The sequence below is a fragment of the Triturus cristatus genome, chromosome 8 (assembly GCF_964204655.1).
Source record: "Triturus cristatus chromosome 8, aTriCri1.1, whole genome shotgun sequence".
Lineage (NCBI taxonomy): Eukaryota > Metazoa > Chordata > Amphibia > Caudata > Salamandridae > Triturus > Triturus cristatus.
Window position 1 is genome coordinate 727,980,711 of NC_140591.1, and position 22,328 is coordinate 728,003,038.

Consider the following 22,328-nt stretch of genomic DNA (forward strand, 5'->3'; position numbering starts at 1 on the left):
CACTCAACATGCAAGTTAGAACGGCATAGCGCTTTATAAGAAAAGCAGCCATCATTGTCCCGTGTGGGCGTGCTGAAAATACAAAAAATCAGCGGCCATTTTCCCCATCAGTGTTGATAAACAAAATAGTGCTCACCAACTTATAATGCAGACCGTGAAACAAGCCAAGGAAAAGGTCCAGTCATTATGGGAGGTAACAAATGCAGACAAGGCGGTACCAAGGAGGGACTAGCAAGCCTAATAAAGAATAGGAAACCAGCATTTATGAAAGACAATGACACAAGCCAATTAAAAATATGGGCGAAGAGTGAGCAGGTCTTCTAGTGCATACTCTAATACAGCATGCCTCGCAGAGCGAGCAGCGCATGTGCGCTACCGCTTGGCTTGGCCTAAAAAAGAAAGCCATGGTAATCACAAAAGTAGCGCCAAATTGAAAATGTAAACCTGAGAAGAAGAAATGTCTGTCCACCTGCCTAGTAAATATAGATGGGTTCTTTGACCACACACCTAGATGCAAATGTATAGCAAATGTGGAGGGTCGTACTGGGACAGAAATAGTCTTGGGTACCAGAATTAGAGTGGCCCTCATTAGAGAATCTGGGCCGTATTAGACAAAGTCCCCCAAGGGTGCAACAGGCATTTGTGCCGGGTTTGCGTCCCCCCGGGGCAATTTTGTATTATAGAAGGGGCTGCAGACGCTTGTGCGGTCCCTTCTGTATTACCGATAGTGATGGCGCACATAAAGCTCAATCTTCAGGGGGCGTTCCCTCATTTGCATGGGGTCGTGCACCATGCAAATGAGGGAATCCCTTTGCCTCTGTCCCCGCTCCATATTACAGATGTGGGTTCAGAGGCAAAGAAGCTCTCAGGAGGAGCACTGAGACACACTGTCAGTGCGCCCCCTGAGAGCAGTCCTCTGGAAGGGTGCAAGGGGGTTCTATGGACCCCTAAGACATCCCCTTTAAAAGTGCAGACGGGTTGCCCCCTGCACCGTGAAAACACAGAGCGGCTTCAAAGCAGTCGCTCCATTTTTCACATGAATGCGCTACCCTCAGGGCAGCGCATGTTCGCGGCTGCCCTCAGGGCAGAGCATTCATCATAATATGGTGTATTGTCCTTCATAGTGCTGGGCGCACCTTTTAAAAGGCACACCCAGCGCAAAGAAGGAAAAAGCGTTGCATGTATAATGAGGCCCCAGGTAGGTAAAACGTGGCACACATTTTTAAATCAGGGCAGTTTGAACTTGTAAAGACACCTGCTCAAGTGTTTTGCAATGTATGGGCGTGTCTGCATTCGTATTCCTGCATGCAATGTTCGTTTTGGTATCAGGGAAATTAACATTAAAAATCAGCCCGTCAGTCTACACAGACCCACAAACAACCAAAACAAGCATTAAAAATGCAATAGGTCTCGCCTTTGATTAAGTTAAAGCCATTTGATTTGCTAATGGTATTGTATAGCAGTGCAAATGGCTTTAACTTAATGAAAGGCGATACCTATTGCATTTTTAATGCTTTTTTTTTAGGGGGGGGGCATAAACAACAAGAGGGTGGAGGTTGTGAAAAGGTACCTGAATTGCAACACTTGCAGCGGACGGAGCCTAGGGGAGAATCAATAAATGCCAGATTCTGAAGGGAGACCGAGGTGGTGCTGAGTGATGCTGAGGTGGTGGTGTGCTGATGCAGAGATGATGCTGAGTGATACTGCGGTGATACTGAGGTGGTGCTGATTTATGCTGTGGTGCTGAGTCAAGCTGAGGTGATCCTCTGTGGTAGTGAGCTGGTGCTCTGTGGTTCTGAGCTGGTGCTGCTGAGGTGGGACTGTGTTGGTGATGGTGCACGAATGCAGATGTAGTACTGTGCTGATGCTGAGATAGTGCTGTGCTGATGGTGAGGTGGTGCTGCACTAGTTCTGCGCTGGTGCTGACCATTTATGGTGGATTCAGTCTTGACCCTTTCTGGCTACTTAAAGATGTTTGAATCCAGCAAATACTCCACTAAACTTTCCCTCAGGCTCGAACTTTGCAACCTGTAGGGTACCCAAGTAATTTTGCAGCATGAGCTGAAACCCACTGTGGTGTTTTGCTAATAAGTGAACATGTGACCTGCATGTTACACACAGTGCTCTGCAGCAGGCACATTAACTCCCTAAGATGTTTTGTAATGATTTGGCCCTTTGACTAGCACATTATACGCTGATCCCTGCATTAGCTGCCCATAACATGTAAGCTAGCCTGTCAGCGCTACACCCTGGGAGTTCCTGGACATACACAGATCTCTGCAGCAGGTGCCTGAATCCAGTGTACCGCCTTAAAAATGCTACAAAACGTCTAGGCTGCGGTATGCAACTCTTGTGGAAAAGGAGTGTCACTTTCACACGGGCGGAGCTCAAACTACCGATTTTGTTTGAAGCAGGGGTCAGCCGTGCCTGGAATAAAACAGATGGTATGGCCTGGGATAGAGAAGGGAGGAGAGATTCAATGAGACAATCATTAGCCTGGGATAATAAAACTGCTTTCACAGGGTTATAGCGAACCTGCAGTTGACACGGTTTTCATTCTAAAAACTGTCCGAGCTCCGTCACTTGACGACAAGGACCTCGGTACCGGAAATGGGTGTATTTGCAACTTCTCGTGATGCAGAGTCTGCCGCCGGAAGTGCACTCACTGAGAAACTAAGACCCGAAAAAACAAAGTCAAAGCACTGTGGTCCGGCGAGCTTGTGCGAGACGGCGGTGTCAGGTCTCATGTCCCCTACCTACAGGGAACAGCTGTGTCAGACAATACAACCGCATAATTACAGGAGCAGCGTGGCAGGAGGGGGGGAGTACTGTCATTACGAAGGGAGCCGAAGGGGCACACGGGTGGAGGCAGTCACATTCAGACAGATGCCACAGTCACAAGAGCGTGAAAGGGATCCTGAGACAGGCAACGAGTTACAGTTTTGCAGAGCGGTATACTGGAGTGAGCGCGCCAGTGTGGTGAATGCGCGAGGGGCGGGGGTGGGGGAGTGAGCGCGGCAGCATGGTGAACGCGTGAGGGGCGGGGGTGGGGGTGGGGAAGTGAGCGCGGCAGCGTGGTGGACGTGCTATTTAGAACAAGATGGCGTCGGACTGTCCACAGTCCGTACGGACACACGCATGCTGTCTGCATTGGACAGATAGCGAGAGCAGCCATCTTTGTCCATGAGCCCACGGCGAGAATCGATTCCAAAAGGTCTCTCTGACGACAGCAGCGCATGCGCTGATTTTCGCCAGGCAAGACCTAAAAACGGCCCACACTCTGACCTTTCAGACTAGCCCTTCTGACATTTTTAGATTGCCCCATGGGCTAGTCAGAGACTGTAAATGTCCATTATTTCATGTCCAGAAAGGTGATAACATTTACAGCTAAAACTTTATTGAATTAATCTAACTTTAGATGCATGGTGGGGAGTTGAATAAATCTGATACATATGCAACCTCCAGCAATCCTCCATCATAAGGAAGTAATCAAACACCGTGTAAGTGTGTATGATATATTTAGCAATTCTCTTACCATCAATCACCCTAAAATTAAACCTATGCTACTTACAGTATCTTTTAGCTGGTCACGGTTTCCCTAAACCAAATTTGCTTATTCCTATCCTTGCTCAACAGTGACATGGGGTTGTGTAAGTTTCATCACGGGGGATTCTTTGAATTGATAGTTAGTGCTTTCAGTAAAAAATACATGTACTTTTCTATATCGATATTTTTAAAACCCCTAAAACTTTGTGAGCCAGTCAAGAGGCCTTGTGCTCAAGACCCATTGAGACTGCAACATGACATTTTGTAACTTAAAGACACAACCAATGGAATTACTGTATGCCATGTCTAAGATTGTATACTCTAAAAAAACATTAATATAACTTAAATCAGGCACAAACTTAGACACCAGAAAATGAAGTATTTAGGAAGTATTGGTGCTAAGGAAAAGTATGAAAAGCCATTATACAACCTCCTCAAACAAAATGAAAAAATGTTTGCGTTGGTCTTCAGTCCTATATTATGACTTCTATGTGTGCCCTTGGGATCCGCTCATATCTGAAAATAATTGTACGAATGATTCATCTTCAAAACCCACTTACCCAAATGGCCAAAATTATTTATACTTATTGTAGGCAAAAATAACGATTTCAATTTTAGACACATTGATAATTGTTTTATTAAAAGTGTTATATTGAACGCATGCGTAAGTCCAGCCGAGGCATGATCCAGAATCAAAGGAGTTATCTACATATTGCATCAATTGGATGTGTTGATCACCGACATTTGTTGGAAAAGCCGAGGCCCTGTTTATTGAGCGAGCCATGTCTACAGAATTTAAAATAAAGATAGTTGGGTCTAACATGTACACTTGTTCCAGCCTGCTGATTCTAACCACTTTTTGGGATAAATGCCCATCATTCTCTGGTCAAATCCAAACCTCGGTTTCACTGTAACAAGACTGGATGGCTGTTGCACCTTTGTGCCCACCTTTAGCATTTTATACCAGAAGACATTACAATCTATCTAATCAAACGAAAAAGCAAAAGAAAAATTAATAATGTGGTCATAGATTAAGCCCGCTGAATTTGAACTGCCCTGTAGGCAATCATCTGATGGAATGCTATTTTGTTTGTCTTTCTATGTTCTCCTCTCAAGCTTGTTTGAGAGGAGAGGGGTAATCCTTTCTCCTCCACTCATTTGTAAGGAGCAAATAGCAAGACATTGGTGGACAGATTGGTCTCCTTTTCAGTCAATACTTAAAGGCTGTAGTTTGAGGTGGAGGTATTGTCACCTCTTTAAAATTGGGCACAATACAGCAACCACCATGAATCATAAATAAATGCCATTGCAATGTTTTCAGAAAATAATGAATTCAATTTATAGGCACAAAAAATTGCATCACATTTCATGTAAATCATGAGGTAAATTGCAGCAGAGTTACCTCTGATGTTCTCGCACTATAAGGCAATTTATACTTCTGTTCCCACTGAAGTATCACACTGAAGAGTCTTAAAATCCTCCTGTAAGATCAGCACCTGCTGCTCTGTAATATTTCATCTACAAATATGTTTGTTCCAGTATTAGATGAATAAACAGATAACCCCAGATGGCAGTGCCCCATCTCTAGTGTACGCCACCAGCCCTCTGCTGATCCTGTCACACCCACTTCACATAATCCAGCTGTAAGTCAGCCAGTTCAGAGACTTAGATCTGATTAGGATGGCGGGTGGTTGATCTGCCACCCACTATTATGGCGATCAGGAGACCACCCGACAAGCAGGCAGCAGCCTGACCACTGCATTACGATGCGACCACCTGGCTGGCAGCCGCAAAGTGCTCCTTTTCATGGCAGCTTGTGCTGCAGACCAGGATAAGGACCGCAGCACAAGCTGCTGTGAAAAAGAGCACTTACTGCACATCCATGGACCATGTGCCATGCACATTGTGGTGCATGGCACACAGTGCAAGGAGGTGTGTGGGGGCACGCCATGTGCCAGGTCCACTTTACACTGGCCCACGATGGACTGGGGTACTGTTTGTGGCCCTCAAATTCAGTTCTCAAAATCCTTTTCATCACGGTCTTCCAGCCATGAAAAGTCTGTCAGAAAGGGATATGGTAATACCAATGGATGTGCCTGCTTCGGCACCACCACCACTCGGGACTATGAATCTGAACGCCGCCCCGTTGGGATCACTATAGATGTCCTATTGGTGGTGGTGCGCCCGCCATTATAATCAGGTCCTTAATTCTTGTCATTGACTCTTCTTGTAATAGAACAATTGGAGCAGCTAAAGGCTATTTTTTGTTGCCAAAGAGCCAACAATTACCATCTGCTCTTGCAATACTTGAGCAACAGATGCCATCTTAACTGACTTACAGCCCATCACGATCCATAGCAACACAAAATGTACTTACTGTACTGGTAAACGGCTCTGCCCTGCTATGAAATTTTAGCATCCCTGCTAATTGAAGCCCTGTTTTGCTCTATGCATTTTTTAACAGGGTACACCCACTACACTAGGTGGGGAGTCGTAGCCCACATCTGGGACCTTGTGGCCCGATATGCGGAGGGAGCCCAATGATGAAGCATGTCACCTCTGGGTGAGTGAGGGTTCTCGTCCTTTGAAAGAATCTTTTTCCTACATAAGCATCACACAATTCCTATTTTAATAGAACTTATAATTAGTCGCCTGAACTATGGCTGCAGCAAATGACACCTTGCTGGCTAAACTACAGGTACTTCAGAACTCTGCTGCCCGTTTGATTTGTAACTTACCTGCAAGTTCATCTATGGCTCCGATTCTAAAAACATTACATTGGCTCCACATAAAAAAATAGGCCATTTTCAAGCTCCTTTGTTTGACTCACAAGGCCCTGTATCAGTCTTAACCCATATATCTCTGTTCAAAACAGGAGTTACTATTTGACTTACAGTTAAGATCTTCTAATAAATCTTTCCTGCAGATTCCATGTATCCATACTGCCAGATTTGGCAGTCGAGCTTTCTCTTATGTGGTTCCTCATCATTGGAACAATCTTTCTCTCTACATCCGCACTTGCCCTATTTCATGAATTTTAAGAAGATGCTCAAAAGATGGTTGTTCTAGACAGTCTTTCCTATGCCTGCTCAGCTCAGTGCCAAATTACGCCTTCGGGAGCGAGTTGTGCATGATATCAAGTACCTATAACATAACAAGTAAATGTCAGGGTTAGCAAATGTTATATTTTTGGATTGTAAACCTCCAGCTACAATAACCTAGTAATTGTCTTTAATTTTGAACCAGTTCAAAACCCAAATTCTTGAGTTTCTTGTGCAATATGGTGGAGGGCACAGGTGACCTCAGCTGTATGTACTGCACCACATTTGCATGTGCAGACTCTACATGCAATTGCTAATAGCAAGGGATTTCCAGGACCCTTGCCTTGTAAAATATTATCTGGACAGTTTTTAATCCACAGTCATAAATTAAAATCTTCCAGGTGACATTGTGGTGAAGTCGTAATGCAAAAAATCACCCACACTGTGAAAGTAAACTGGTGTATGGCTCAAATCCTTTTCTTGGAAAAATGTTCATTGTCAGGTGTTTTCACACAATTAAAACTTAATGAACCTGTTATGCCATTTTGTTGGTAATGTGCAGTGTGCATGAATTCATGTGCAAATTTTGTAAGGTCACTATAAGAATCACTGCAATAAGTGAAACAAAGGCTAGTTTACAGAATTATTTTAATGAATGTGGTGTGCAGATTGATAAAGCATAATTTGTACACGATAATGTACTATAATAAAGCTATCAAAAGCCATAGCAGTTAGTCATTTCAAAATCACAGTCACTGGGAGGCTTTTTGATGATCAAATGTAATGCAATTTGACATTTTTAAGCCTCTCTACATTTAGCTGTTCCTGACCTTTTGTAAAAAGCTAAGTAGCAATATAACTCAATGAGACTATGCTTCATTGCCATCACATGAGAAGAATGGCCTGAGACCTGAAGAAAGTGCCTAAGCTGTCTAGAATGGGAAATGTAGCATGACATTACAACAGTACAGACAACATAATAACCTAACAGGGGGCATGAAGGGAAAGAGCAAATCATAACCTGTTCAAATTGGCAATTAGCAATGCAGAAGTGGAACTTGTACATGTTCCTTTCTCATACATAGAGTTTACAGTCAAACAAGCATGTAAGGTTAGTACAAATCGTATACGGTCACTGTATCCCACTCAAAAGATCATTAATAAGAAGAGCGCATCTACTACATTGACCTAATCGCTACATCGCATGCTAAGTATAGTGTAAGTAGATACAGAGTTAAGAATACTTATAAAAATTCACCTTAACAATGTAGTGGTAGGTGACATAGTGAACGCAATATTTTTGTAAGTTGATACGGACAGTCTTTATTTAGTGTCAAACAGCCGGAAAAAAACTGATCAAATTGAAATTAACAGTGCAGAAGTGGACTTTGTACATATTCCTTTCTCATAACTAGAGTTTACAGTCAAACAAGCATGTAGGGTTAGTACAAATCGTATACGGTCACTGTATCCCACTCGATATATCATTCACAAGAAGAGCGCATCTACTACATTGCCCTAATCGCTACATCGCATGCTAAGTATAGTGTAAGTAGATATAGAGATAAGAATACTTATATAAATTCACCTTAACAATGTAGTGGTAGGTGACATAGTGAATGCAATGTTTTTGTAAGTTGATACGGAGAACCTTTATTTAGTGTCACACCGCTGAAAAAAAACCTGCTCAAATTGCAATTAACAGTGTGGAGGTGGACATTGTACATATTCCTTTCTCATAACTAGAGTTTACAGTCAAACAAAGATGTAGGGTTAGTACAAATCGTATATGGTCACTGTATCCCACTCGATATATCATTCACAAGAAGAGTGCATGTACAACATTGACCTAATCTCTACATCATATGCTAAGTATAGTGTAAGTAGATGTAGAGTTAATAATACTTATATAAATTCACCTTAACAATGTAGTGATAGGTGACATAGTGAATGCAATGTTTTTGTAAGTTGATACGGAGAACCTTTATTTAGTGTCACACTGCTGGAAAAAAAAATGCTCAAATTGCAATTCACAGTGCAGAAGTGGACATTGTACATATTCCTTTCTCATAACTAGAGTTTACAGTCAAACAAGCAAGTAGGGTTGGTTCAAATCATATCCGGTCACTGTATCCCACTTGACATATCATTAACAAGAAGAGTGCATGTACAATATTGACCTAATCACTACATCACAATCTAATTTTAGTGTAAGTAGATTTTGAGTTTAGAATAATTATAAAAATATATATTCATCTGAAAAATGTAGTGGTAGGCGACATAGTAAATACATTATTTTTTAAGTTGATACAAACAACCTTAATTTAGTGTTGCACAGCCAGAAATCTCCACAAAGAACAGTTGTGTGTTTTGATCAAGAACTGCTCACGGCAAAATTAGTCTTTCAGCATTTTATGTAGAAGGGTACAATGCAATTAAAGTAATTTATGGCCTTATTTAGAGTTTGGCAGACAGGGCCCTCCATCACAAATGTGGGAGAGTTCACTGTCCGCTGAATTTGTGGTATACCCTGCTCAATTTAATCATCAGTGGTGTCACCACCCTGTTTTTGTAGGCAGAAGCTTCTCTGGCTTAATTGGCAGAATTCTTTGACCACTGGCCTGCCTGTCATTTGGCTGTTGTTCAAAGTTCCTCAGGCTATCCACATCATTTATTGCAGATGTTGGTACTTATTTTTACCTGATCGAGGACTCCAGGGAAAGACTGGTGTTTCTGAAGTGGAAAAAAATAAATGACCCTGACACACTGTGAAAAAACTCCCAGCATATCAGCGACATTGCTTTTTTGTTTTTCAAAATAAATTCCTGCATTGGTTGTTTGTTTTTGAAAAACACATCTAAGCTTCAGTACCTTCAGCAGAGCTGCCATGGCAGTGGCTCCTCTGAAGGCACAGAAATGTCCGCCTGGCCTGGAGGAGAGCTCTAAATATGGATGGTTGTGGTTCATCAGGGCAGTGAAATACATTCCTCTGTAGCCCTGGCTGAACATAGTACAAACCGCCAATCTCTAAACGAGGGTCTTATGCTTTTCAAAGACAGAGGGTGTGACCACAACTTCTTCATCAGTTTTATACAGCGCGAGAGAGTATGCCCATAGGTCAGTCAAAGGAACCTGTTATGGTCACAGTTGATTGTAACTCTCAAGTACATGGCAAAGATAACAAATGTTAGATTATTGGATCGTAAATCCATAGCTACAAAAACTTGACTATTGTCTTTCATTTTAGCTAGTTCAAAACCAAAATTCTTGAGTGACGTGTGCAATGTGGAGGATAGCGTAGGTGAAATCTGCTCTATGTACTACACCTCATTTGCATATGCAGACTCAAGACGCAATAAATAAAAGGAAGGGATAACCTGGACACTTTGATTGCGACCCTGTTGATCTCCAGTTGGAGAATAGGATGTAAAATATTTTGAAGACAGTTCTCAATTTACCTTCACAAATCAGAAACTTTCAAGTGACATTGTGGTGAAGTCATAATGCAAGTAATCACTCTAACTGTGAAAGCAAACTGGCGTATGGTGCAAAACCTTTTAGTTGGTAAAGCCTATTTGTCAGCTTTTTCACAAAGGTAAAGCTTAATGAACCTTTTTTGCTATTTTGATGGTAATGTGCAGTGTGCATGAGTTTTACAAGTCAATGTTGTAAGGCCAGCATAAGAATTATACCAATAAGTGAAACAAAAGCTAGTTTACAGAGTTATTTTAATGAATGTAGTGCGCGTATTGATAAAGCATAATTTGCAGGTGATAATGCCACAATATCAAAAACATCAAAAGCCCTAGCAGTTAGTAATTTCAAAATCACAGTCACTGGGAGGCTTTTTGATGATCAAATGTAATGCAATTTGACATTTTTAAGCCTCTCTACATTTAGCTGTTCCTGACCTTTTGTAAAAAGCTAAGTAGCAATATAACTCAATGAGAGTATGCTTCAATGCCATCAGATGAGAAGAATGGCCTGAGACCTGAAGAAAGTGCTTGAGCTGTCTGGAATGGGAAATGTAGCATGACGTTACAACAGTACAGACAACATAATAACCTAACAGGGGACCATGAAGGGAAAGAGCAAATCACAACCTGTTCAAATTGGCAATTAGCAATGCAGAAGTGGAAATTGTACATGTGTCTTTCTCATACATAGAGTTTACAGTCAAACAAGCATGTAAGGTTAGTACAAACCGTATAAGGTCACTGTATCCCCCTTAATAGATCCTTAAGAAAAAGAACGCATCAACTACATTGACCTAATCGCTACATCACATGCTAAGTTTACTGTAAGTACATGTAGAGTTAAGAATACTTATATAAATCCATCTTAACAATGTAGAGGTAGGTGACATAGTGAATGCAATATTTTTGTACGTTGATACGAACAGCCTTTATTTAGTGTCACACAGCCGGAAAAACCTGCTCAAATTAGCAATTAGCAATGCAGCAGTGGAAATGTTAAATGTCCCTTTCTTGTAACTAGACTTTACAGTCAAACAAGTATGTAAGGTTAGTACAAATTTTATAGGGTCACTGTATCCTACTTGATAAATTGCATAACAAAAAGTGTGCATGTACTACAGTGTAGTGAAAGTTGATATAGAGTTTATGATATGTGCTATATATATATATTGCCAAAGGTAGTAGCTGAAACGCGTCTGAGCGTGCTCAAAACCTAAACAATAAACTGGGTAAACTGCTCCCGTGAGTGCTGGTGATTTTGTAACCTGCAGCCGCGATTGAGTAGCGTGATTCTGGTCTTCGCGCAATAGCACCCGACTGCGAGTGAAGGGAAACTGACGAGGTCCTGCAGCGTGATATATATATATAAATATCTATATATATATATATATATATATATACCCGGACGAAGGCCCTTGGCCGAAACACGTAGGTCTATTTTCTCAAATGCACATGCACTTTGCTGATTTAGAAAATATAATGAAAAAAAGAATAAAAATCAAAAAACAAGCTACTGACCCTGGATTGCTTTCTCATGGTATGGTGCTGTCGTTCTGTGCCCTTCCGTACTGTGGATGTGACTGTGAAGGGGGAACGCCTATGGACATTATGTACAGATTGTGTTCCATAGATCAACTATCAAACAGGGGCATGAAGTTAATAAAGATGGGGGGCTCATGGGGCCCCGCTGTGAGGCTTTTTTTAGGCCCTGGGAACTACCACTTCCCTGGGTCACTGAATACTATAAATGTGGGTGGCTGCTCAGCCCCCTGTCACTCCGGGTACCTCCACTGCACCAGGGCACATAATTTAATTAATTTAAAAAAAACTAGGCAGGGGAGGCCCTACATCTCCCCGCAGCCCCAGGGAGCGCCACCTCCATGGGGCTAAAATAAATAATAATATGTGGGGGGGCTCTGGCCAAACACACAGCCCCGGGGACTGCCACCTCCGCCGGGCGCAAATACAATAACAAAGGGGATCCATTGCGGACTCCTGGCCCCGGGGACCACAACCTCCCCAAGGCTCACTTAACAAAGGAGGGGGCTATGTGGCCCCGCTCATGGTGCTCTACATGGCCCTGAGGACTGCCACCCCCCACGGCTGGCTCAAGCAATGTCCCAGGGTGTCCACCCTCGGGATATTCCCACCAAGCCATAGCAAACACTCTGTTTTCTGCAAGGGAGAGCCCAAAATTCTCTTGCTTGCTGAAAGCAGAGCATGTGTCTGTTTCCCTGCCTACTGTGAAGTGAGCAGGAAAACAGACACAATACTTTGGGATCCATGGAGCTGCATGTTAGCGGCTCCCTGGATCTCAAAATAATGCCCACTCCTGCAGGAGATGGGGAGGTGGCAGGGACAGTGGGGGCCCTGTTGCTCCCCCCCCCACAGTCCTCAGCATTCTAAATGGGTGAGCATTGGGTGGGACCAGGGCGCCCACACTACAGGCTGGGCCTAGAGGACTGAGGTCCCCAGGGCGAAATCAGCCCGGAATGGGGGACGTGCACCCCTACCCTTTTTTTAAATATATTTTTTAAAAGGGGTAGGGCCAGGAGAGGGTGTCCCCGGGGCCAAGAATGGCCCAGGAGGGGGAGGTCACTCAGCCCCCCTAACTTTAAATAAACAAAGAATTTAAAAAAAGAAAGGTCGGGCTCCTGTGGATGGGGTCCCTGAGGCCGTTATTGGCCCGGGTGGGGGTCCACGCGAGCCCCTCCTTTTTTATATCATTTTTTTTTTTAAAGGGGCAGGCCCCTGGGATGGGGTCACCGGGGTCCAAAACAGTTCAGGAAAGGGGTGCCACGTGGCCTCCCTTCCTAAAAACTAGATCAAGATTATTTTTTTAAAGCTGGTAACTCGCCGGAGGCCTCGCCTCCTTTCTCCACCACTCTGCAAATGTGCCTCCTGGAATGCTGCTGGTTGGGGGATAAAGTCTACTTTGCTGCTGAGGGTCCTTGGGGGCCAACAAGACCTCCTGTTACCTCCAGTAAGCCCCTTACAGTGGGATTGCTAAGAGGTGGTTGGATGCCATGCCCCATTTCTCCACCACTCTGAAAATGCGCCTCTCAGTGCACTGCTGGTGGGGGGTTATGTCATCTTGCCCCATGAGGGCATCAGGACTGAGGTGGACTTCTTCCCCCAAGCAGCAATGTGTCAGGGGGCATGTTTGCAGAGTGGTGGAGAAAGGTGGTATGTCCTCTTATGACCTCTCAGCAATCCAGTTGTGTGGGTCTTACTGGAGGTATCAGGAAGGCTAGTAGGCCCCCAAGGACCCTCAAGAGCTGTTGGGACTTCATCCACTAACTAGAAGTGCACCAGGAGGTGCGTTTGCAGTGTAGTGGAGAAAGGGGGCGTGACCACCACAAACCTCTTGGCAAACTCACTCTGTGGGACTTGCTGGAGGTAACAGGAGGGGTAGTTGGCTCCCAAGGACCCTCAATAGCCAAAAGGACTTCATGTGCTTACTAGTAGTGCGCCAAGAGATGCGTTTGCATAGTGGTGAAGAAAGGGGGTGTGGCCTCCTACCAGGCCTCAGCAATCCTGCTGTGTGGGACTCACTGGAGGTAACAGGAGGGGTAGCTGCCCCCCCAAAAACATCCTTGGGGGCCAACTACCACTCCTGTTACCTCCAGTAAGTCCCACACAGTGGGATTGCTAAGAGGTCTTCGGACACCACACCCCCTTTCTCCACCACTCTGCAAATGTAGCTCCTGGCATAATACTAGCTCGGGCGTGAAGTCCACTTTACTCCTGAGGAACCTTGGGGACCAAGAATCCCTTCTGGTACCTCCTGTAAGCCCCCCCCTCCCGAAAAAGCTTCCCCTTTTTTTCCTTTCTGATCAGTGCCTTTGTGCCATTTTGCCACCTGCAATATTTAGAGGTGAGATAGTGCTCTCAAAATTGTACTTTTGTGAAAATACTTTAAAATAGAGTGCACGGTTTAACCCCTTCAGTGCCCCGCCCTTTCCCCGCCCTGTGCCGGGCGTTACATTAGCGGGCGGGGTTCATGACGAGATAGTCTCGTCATGGGCACAGCGCAACCGTGCTCCATGACGAGACTATCTCGTCATGGGCACTGAAGAGGTTAAAAGTCTTAGGCATTATTAAATCTGAAAATACCATAATATCCAACTATCTTCTCTGCAGAAATATGTATATTGTCCTGTGTGTATGTCTTTCCTTGAAATATGTTCAGGGTAGACTTTTGTACGTGTCAATGGCAGACACTAACTAGCTAGCGAGGTTCCCGTCTTCGAATATCTCTAAAAAAGTGACCATGTTGCTGACTGAGAATATAATTTCTTTTAACAAAAGAGCGTGTTTTAAATGGCAGATACTGTCTAATACTGAGTACCAGTACTTATCTAAAACTGAAAATGAGAGTATCTGCTCTTCCCAGTACTGCTACAGTACATTAAGTGTGAGACTCCTGGAACTTTTCGAGAGCAAACGGGTACTTTGGAAAGTAAGTACCAGGACTTCTCTATTTCCATTTAATGCACTGAGAGACGTTGTGGGAACCCCGTGCTTACGTCTTGAGAAAGGTTTGCTGCTTAAACAAGGTTCGCGTTGACGTAGCTGGTCAGAAAGCACTCGGTTGTGCACGCTCAAAACTGATATGTCTGTGAACGAACCGCGGCTGCAAGAATGCATCAATACTGTCCTCGCGCCCCTCTTTATGCAGCGCCGGCTTCTAGTAACGGGAGCTGGCGTCAAACAGACAGGACCCCATTTAGCAGGCGGACTTCCTGACGCAGCACTTCTAGCAGAAGCGCTCGGCAGCGTGTGGAGAACAGCACTCTGCTTTTACGCATCACCTGACACAACACAGCAGCCTTTCACTGAACATGTGTCCCGGACTGGAGGTGAAGCTCCGAAGGGGCGCGCGCCCTACCGCCTGCCCCAAGCAGGCAACCGACGGCCGCCCAAGGGTGCGCAGCCGCCCCAATGGGTCCAAACCACTGTGTCCAAGGCCATGAATCAACCATGGCCATGAATCAACCATGGTCAGGTGGTCCTCAAGTGCTTCGGTAGTTACCAACCGTTTCTTATTCAAGCAAGCTGGCCGGCTACATTCATTTAACACTAGTGGGGAGTGTATACAGCGCGAACTTGACCGGAAGGTATCTGAGCGCTTTACATGAGCACCAGTTGTGTTACATAAGGACACATTCATAGAGGAGACAAAGTGATTTGCCCGGAATCACGGGATGTTGCGCATCGTTGCCGAGACTCGAACCCGGTTCCCCAGGTTTGACGTCGCCTGCCCTAGCCGTGAGGCCACATCCTCTACCCGTTCCTCTGAAGACTCCAATAGACATTGATTCTGGCTGCTTTGTGGTATTGTGTATCCGTATCCCTTAAGGGCACAATGTGGGCATACTTTTCCTATCTTACAAAGCGCTTCTGTACTTCGTAAGGGGTATGTAGCACTATATAAATGCAATTACAATACAACCATGGAGCTAGTAAATGCGTTAAAGTGCCTACGTGGACGTGCAGCCAATACATAGTGTTTTATTAGCTGAGTTGTCGAACTTATCTTTTGGGGGGAGGGGTTTGCAGATGTGTGGTGCCAGCTTACTTCACATTGTGGTCTGTTCGCCCTTTCTGTTGAAGTGTAAAACGCTTTTAATAAAGCACGTGATGAAGTATACAGCACTGTAAGCACCTATAGTGGGCGTTGTTACAACTGAATGGGGTTTGGGAAAGTTATGCTTTCAAGGTGTGAGTTGGGGAGCCACAGTGCACTCTAGTCCCTGTAGCAGACTTCTTGTAGCCCACTCAGACGCATTCCGCGGGACCGTCACTCAAAGACGCCGCCGCCTGAAGCCGTCTTTTATGGCACTCGCGGCCTTGGGCGATGCATTGATTTAAACTTTCTCTTGGGTCTATGGAAGAGAAAAGGTGCGTATTCCCCAATACACGTGGGCACGTCCTCGCACGAGCCCCATGTTCCTCGAATCTGACGTGGGAAGACGACTAAAGGATGGAGAGTAGGTGTGCGTTTCATCACCTGATCTCTCACGCCATGAAGCGCTACAAAGTGAACATTGTTTGCTGCCACAGTCACAGAGAAAAGACGCAGTATAAAATGAGGCAATACGTTTGCGCTGGGTCTGGCCATTCCATATTTGTCAGTGTTTTTCATTGAAACCAATAAATGCAGAGGGAATGGGTGAGCATTAAGTAACCCACCATCAATGTTGGGTTTGCCTCGGCGGGACCTCTGGCAGGTAACACAGCGTAGGCCATGACCGGGTGAGCTGACTGGCAGGTTAATGCATATATAAGATAAAACTGACCAGCAAAACATTCGCAAAAACATAATGACGCGCATTTACCAGAGGGCGCAACTAAACACTGTGATGAAGTTACTACCGGGGACGGAAAACCTGTGGACAATATGCAGCAAGGTAGCTCCCATGTGTTTTTTTTAACATGGACCTCTTGTCGCATCATATTAACGAAAAAACAAAGCGACTTGTTGTCAAAGTGTGGGTTCCAGTTGTGTGCTTCAGAAATTTGTTCAGGGTGGCTTGCAGACATGGGAGAAATTGGTCAATCGATGCAGCTATATTATTAAAATCCTAATTCTCAGGGATATGGATTTTGATTAAAGTCACAGTGAAGTGAGTCTTCGCTGAAGTAGTGTACCACTGCGCCCCTTCCCATCAGCGCTGCACTGCCACCCTCCCCCGATCTCCTCAGCAAGCTGAGTTCCCAGACTCTGGGACAGTGTAGGCTAACACAGAGATGAAGGGAGAGCCCTGATTGACAATTTCCATCTCTTGTATTTTACTAGAATTTCAATAGCGCTTCATACCCCTCGCAAAGCCATGAAGCGCTCTCATAACAGAAGATAATTGATGGAGAAATGAGTGGCAATCAGCATATCGAAATGTATCTGCATCGACTCATATTGATTGCTTTTGAACGTTTCTAAGATGCTCTGGGATTTCCAATAAGCGTGTCTCATCCGGGCCGCTCTGCAGCAGCTGAAAGTGCCATGTGTAGTAACAGCGTGACACAACCCTCTGTGACAATGCATGCTGGTGTCTTTTAATCACGGTACAACAACTGTCTCCCTGGGCAGACGCGCGAGCAGAGGTGGAATCCAAGACCCGGAAATGGAGCGTGCCACTGCCGAGGTTCTCACAGGACTGTACGTACACCAAGCACCCGTCATCTCAATGCCGGAATAGCAGCGATTTGCCGCTTTCATATGTCAGCCAGTGTGGTTCAGAACATTAATGCCACCAAGTAAGGGCGTAGTGGCAAGCGAACCTGATATCTCATGTGCAGTACAACACACATGATTTGGAACATGGCCGTAATCAAAGTTGAGATGCTCAGATAATTATATTTCGCAATTAACCGAAATAATGGAAACCAGAATAAAAAAGGTATTTATTTGACGTGCCTCCTCTTGCGATAAAGGCTTGGAAGGTAATATTAGCAAGAAAATGCGTATATGTTATAGTAACAGGAATCACAACTCCAACAAGTTATATATTACGCTGCATCCTCGTGGCCGGAAATGCAACTGACAGTGCCCCAACCCCTCATACAGGCTCACACACGAGTTCGCTAGGCTTCACACTGTATTGTTAAAATGTGAAAGGCGACAATAGGCTGGCCATCATGTTTAATGTAAACATATGTATGTGTTCCGTTATGTTGCCTAATGCTTAGATAAGGCTGTGCTTTTCAATTTATTAAACGCACATCTGTGCATTCTGCTTTACAGCAGTGCAAGAAACGCCATAGGAAACAGGAGGCAGGGATGCAGCCGGTACATGCACACCCCACAATGAGCAGGTCAGGTCTTACCTGAGATTTCCTGGAAGGGCACGCTCGCCAGGCTGAAGCCCTTAGCGCTGTACGCCTGCCTGACCTCGGCGCAGCTGCGGGGCTTCACGTCTGCCCCATCCGAGAGCGGCGGCAGCGCAGTCCACAGCAGCAGCAGGACCCCGGTCCAAGGCATGCTGAATCCAAGTTTAGAAATCCAAAATCAAGCCTTCCCGTTACCAGAGCACTTTTCCCGAACACCCTTATGTCTCCTCTGACAAAACAGCCAAAATCACTCCACTGGCAGAGCCATAGCTTCGGGGTGCGTGTGGTGAGTAGCGCGAGCCCTCACCCGACCCACACGTCTAACTGCTCAGTCAAACTTTTGTACCAAATGTGAGACCTGAAGCGCTCCTGGTGAGAGGACTTCTCGGTCCCCACCTCCTGTTCCGCCTCCTCTTCCTTTCCTGAGGAATCCACGCTCTGTGATGCGCTACGAGCCTTGGTTCACAGGCGCTGACTGCGGTGGCAAGCTGGCTGCGTCTGAGGTTGCGAGCCCTCACTGTCAGCCCGTGGGGATGCGTTGTGGATGTGTGGGGAGATTGTGCACAGGGCAGGACCAGGGGGCACTTTTGCTTCACATGCGGCTGCACCGAACCGGCAGGAGCTTTCGGCAATAGGATGCGAGAATTCCTGGCGGCAGACACAGCGAGAGGCTGAGAGCGCGACAGAGAAGCGCGTTAAACATTGCCTGGCTGGGTCCAGAGACCGCACCGAGGAAAACCTGGGACGGAGTCGCACACTATCAAGCATACACGAAGGAAGCGATGTAAAAACGATCAGGATAAAAACATGAATGAAACTCCCATGCAGCAGAGCGCAGGGGTGATGGAATGCATGCAAACTGGAAACATAAATAGGCAATTAAAGCTTTATGTGTATGTGATCTACTGGAACATGCTACCAGGAAATGTGCTTCTGAAGACACATGTTTTTATTTTCTCGGATTTATCTCGTTCACTGGTGCAGGGAGTCAGTTGTTTATGTAGCACTCTATCATTTAAGTTTCAAAACTGTAGCATATAATATGACTGATCAACTCAACGGTACTTATTTGATCAATTTCAGAACAATAAGAAATTGTGTAAACCTTCAGCGGCTTGACCCAACTGTAGTTAAGAGAACAGAAGCTAGGACCACGTGGAAGGTCCAAGAAACAGCAGACGTCATATCTAGCATTTCCTGCCTGCACATTCATGTTATAGGCAACCTGGAGTAGGTCAGAGTGGGATGGTGATGGCCAGAACCCTTGCCCAGCCCAGATGTTACAGAAAACATAAAATGGACTCTCCCATTCCCCGTCCTGTGTCCCCCCCCCCCCCCCATCCTTCCTTTATTGTCCTCTAGAAGGTTCTGGGACCACTGAAGCTCATTTAGAATGTTGGCATGCGGCAGAGAGAGTTGGCCGTTGCTGGAGGATTGAAGAGGAGAGATTGGAGGCATTGCGTTGAATATAACTGAAGTTAACCATCCTACTCAACTAAAGGGCCTCTTCCTAAACTGGCATCGCAACTAGCGGGTCACCTGTCATTCAACTTGACACGCCGTCAAGTTAACCTTCCTCATTAATCTTCGTCCCTCCTGCTCAACCACTGATTTTATATGATGCAACTCAGCTGCTGAGTCTATACTTGTTATCTTTGATGTGAACATTTACTGTTGTAGAGCGCCCTGCTACCTTTGGGTCTAGCTACTGCTATATAAAACTCTAACACTAAACAGATAAATACTGATATGGAGTTCACTTACCAACGTCTGTCTTCATTACTTCACTGGCGACGAGGATGGGAAGCTGTGCAGGGGACAGCTCTGTGCCTCAACCCCTGAAGTGATGTTCTCATGCCTTGCTGCAGGCAAAGCACATCATCCTCCAGTGGTGATCTATATCTTGGGTGCAAAAGGTAGATCCAGAGACATGTTGACATCCTAACCAGCATCCTATGAGGTTTGTCATCAGTTTTACCCTAGGTCTGCAAGCGTTTTCCTCGCCACGTGTGAGTGAAAAATTTAGTATTTGTACACGTCGTGCTCCTGTCAGGTGGATGTTCTGATTTCACTATCAGGCCTCCTAAGTGCTGCAGCACTTCTCAGAACTCCTACATATAAGAAGAACAGAGTTCCTGCCTCCTCTTGTTGGGAGTCTGGGAGTCTTCAAGTAGGTGTCTTCCAGTCTGGTGTAGGCATCCTCATATCACGCAAAGCCTCGGCACACACAGATAGTGAAGTGAATTTCCTATAGAGTCGGTCTACACTACTGGTCAGCTGTGCAAACATTGTGGCCTTGATGCCTCCTTTCATGCTGTGGAAGTCACCACTCATCAGAGACCTGACAAAGGTTGAGGCTGTCTCCCACACACCTCAGGAGTGGAATTCCGCCCATCATAGATCACAGCGAGGCGGGCTTAAACTTCTTGTCACCTTGCAAAATTCCTGCCACCACTGACTCAGTTAAAGATAGTGTGACCCTACTGAGGCCCCGAACACTTTACAGCCTTCTACTCGTGTTAGTCTAGTGACCTTTGCCATGACTGAATGCCTATTTAGCCATTACAGTATTTTTAAACTGGGTGTTCTTATTCTGGGATGTGACTGACTGATCACTGTGGGAGCAGCTCTTATGTCCTTCTGTGCCAGCTTGATCTAATTGGATAGGTATGGAGTCCTAGAGTTCATTCTGAGAAGCAGATTTGATTTTGCCAGGGCGAAATATTGGTGAAACTATATATTTTTCATCTTTGTGTCTAAATTGTCTCCTCCTGAATATATTGGGGTATATGTATTATTTATCTTACCCATGTTACACACAAGTAATATATTCTAACTAGTGCAGTGTTGATTTTATCCATAGATTTTGTATTAGGATTGCTACCTATGTTTCGGGATGTAATTGTCCTAACTTTTTATCACCACTGTTAAGTTATGCTTGCTACATTACCTGACACTTTCTTCCCTTTGCACACAGAACCATGGGACAGAAACAAGGTCTGAGAAGACTGAAAATATCTAGTACGGTCCAAATACACCAATAGACCCCTGTGCACATCCAATCTAGATGGAATTTCATCTGTCAACTGAAAAAACATAAGGACAATTTCCTGTTAAAAATGAAAAACAGATTACACATTGGGACGAAAACTAGGGTCAGTTAGGGAAAAACGTCAGGTAAGGAGAGGTGATAAGCAATGATGACAATTTGCCAAGCCTCTTAGCCGAGGTGATGGCCAACTGGAATGCCACTTTAGCCAAAAATCACGCCAAAGAGGCCTGCTCTAAAGGCTCAAGAGGGACCGTCTGTAAACCTTCCATTCTACTGATAAGTCCCAGGAGGGAACCGGACAAGAAACCACTGGCTTTCTCAATCGAAAACTCTTCAGCAGTTTCATGGCCATAGGAATAACAATTGACAAATCACCCCCGCTTTCTCTACAGGATCTAATAGCTACCCAATGGGACTCTAAGGTAGAAAGTGCCAGGCCCTTGGGTCCATCCCTTAAAACATCTAAAACATGAAATGGAACCTCCATAACCGGGTTGCAAGATTTAGTAGTCCACCAGACACACAAATTCCACCAGGGTTTAGCATATGCAGAGTGGATTATTTTCACTGATTGTATATCAGAGGCCACCTCCTGTGAACAACCTAGCTGCTGCATCCCAAGCCTATCAACTTCCAGGCCATCAACTTCAACTTGGCGAGCTGCTGGGGACTGTGTACCAGGAACCGAAGAGGGCTGGGAGAGCAAGGACGGTGCAGAGGAGGTTCCACTGCTAAGAGACTCAACAAAAGAGTCCTCTGAAACACCTTCGGGAGGAGGGAAAATGGAGGGAAGGCATGCAGTAGTTCCTGGATGCCAAGAGACAGCCTGCATATCAATCTCCCATGCACTTTGTTCTGACCTCTCTGAGCAAAACCGAAGTACCAGAGCGTTCTCCGTAGAGGCAAAGAGTTCTAGAAAAGGAACTCCCAGGAGAAATGTCACTTTTTGGAAGGCCTGAACACTGAGATAAAAGTCCACTTCTGGAGGCATATTCCTGCTTAGGCTGTCCGCCTGCAGGATGACCACCCTGGGAAGATACATTGCCCTGATTGAGAACAAATGCACCTCCGCCCAAGCATGTGCAAAAGTGTTGCTTGAAATCGAGATGGAAATGCTCCTTCTAGGTGATTCTCATCACAAATTCTGCTGTTAAGTGTGCTGGAGACCCAAACCAGGTACATAAATCGCACTCTCAGAGAGTAAGAAGTCCATAGGAAAAAATTGTGTTGTTCGAGTCAGAACCAAGAGCACTGGTATCAAAGTCACCGCAAGCTTGAAAATTGCAAGGAGTAATACCAAAAGGGACACAACAGCAATAAGGAGAAAGGGGTGAAGAACTATAGTCACACCAATTCAGGTTTTTGTGATTTGACAAAGTG

The 22,328-nt window shown here is 45.1% G+C and overlaps 1 protein-coding gene across 2 annotated transcripts in view; it reads right to left on the bottom strand.

Annotated features, from left to right (window-relative positions):
• Window positions 1-18,556, bottom strand: part of GPC6 (glypican 6) — a 3,429,025-nt gene extending 3,410,469 nt beyond the window's left edge. For both annotated transcript variants that reach the window (XM_085622132.1, XM_085622131.1), the window contains exon 1: window positions 17,894-18,556. In XM_085622132.1, the coding sequence (XP_085478258.1) occupies window positions 17,894-18,047 (154 nt within the window). In that variant the 5' untranslated portion in view covers window positions 18,048-18,556. The remainder of the gene's footprint in view (window positions 1-17,893) is intronic.
• Window positions 18,557-22,328: the final 3,772 nt, after the last annotated feature.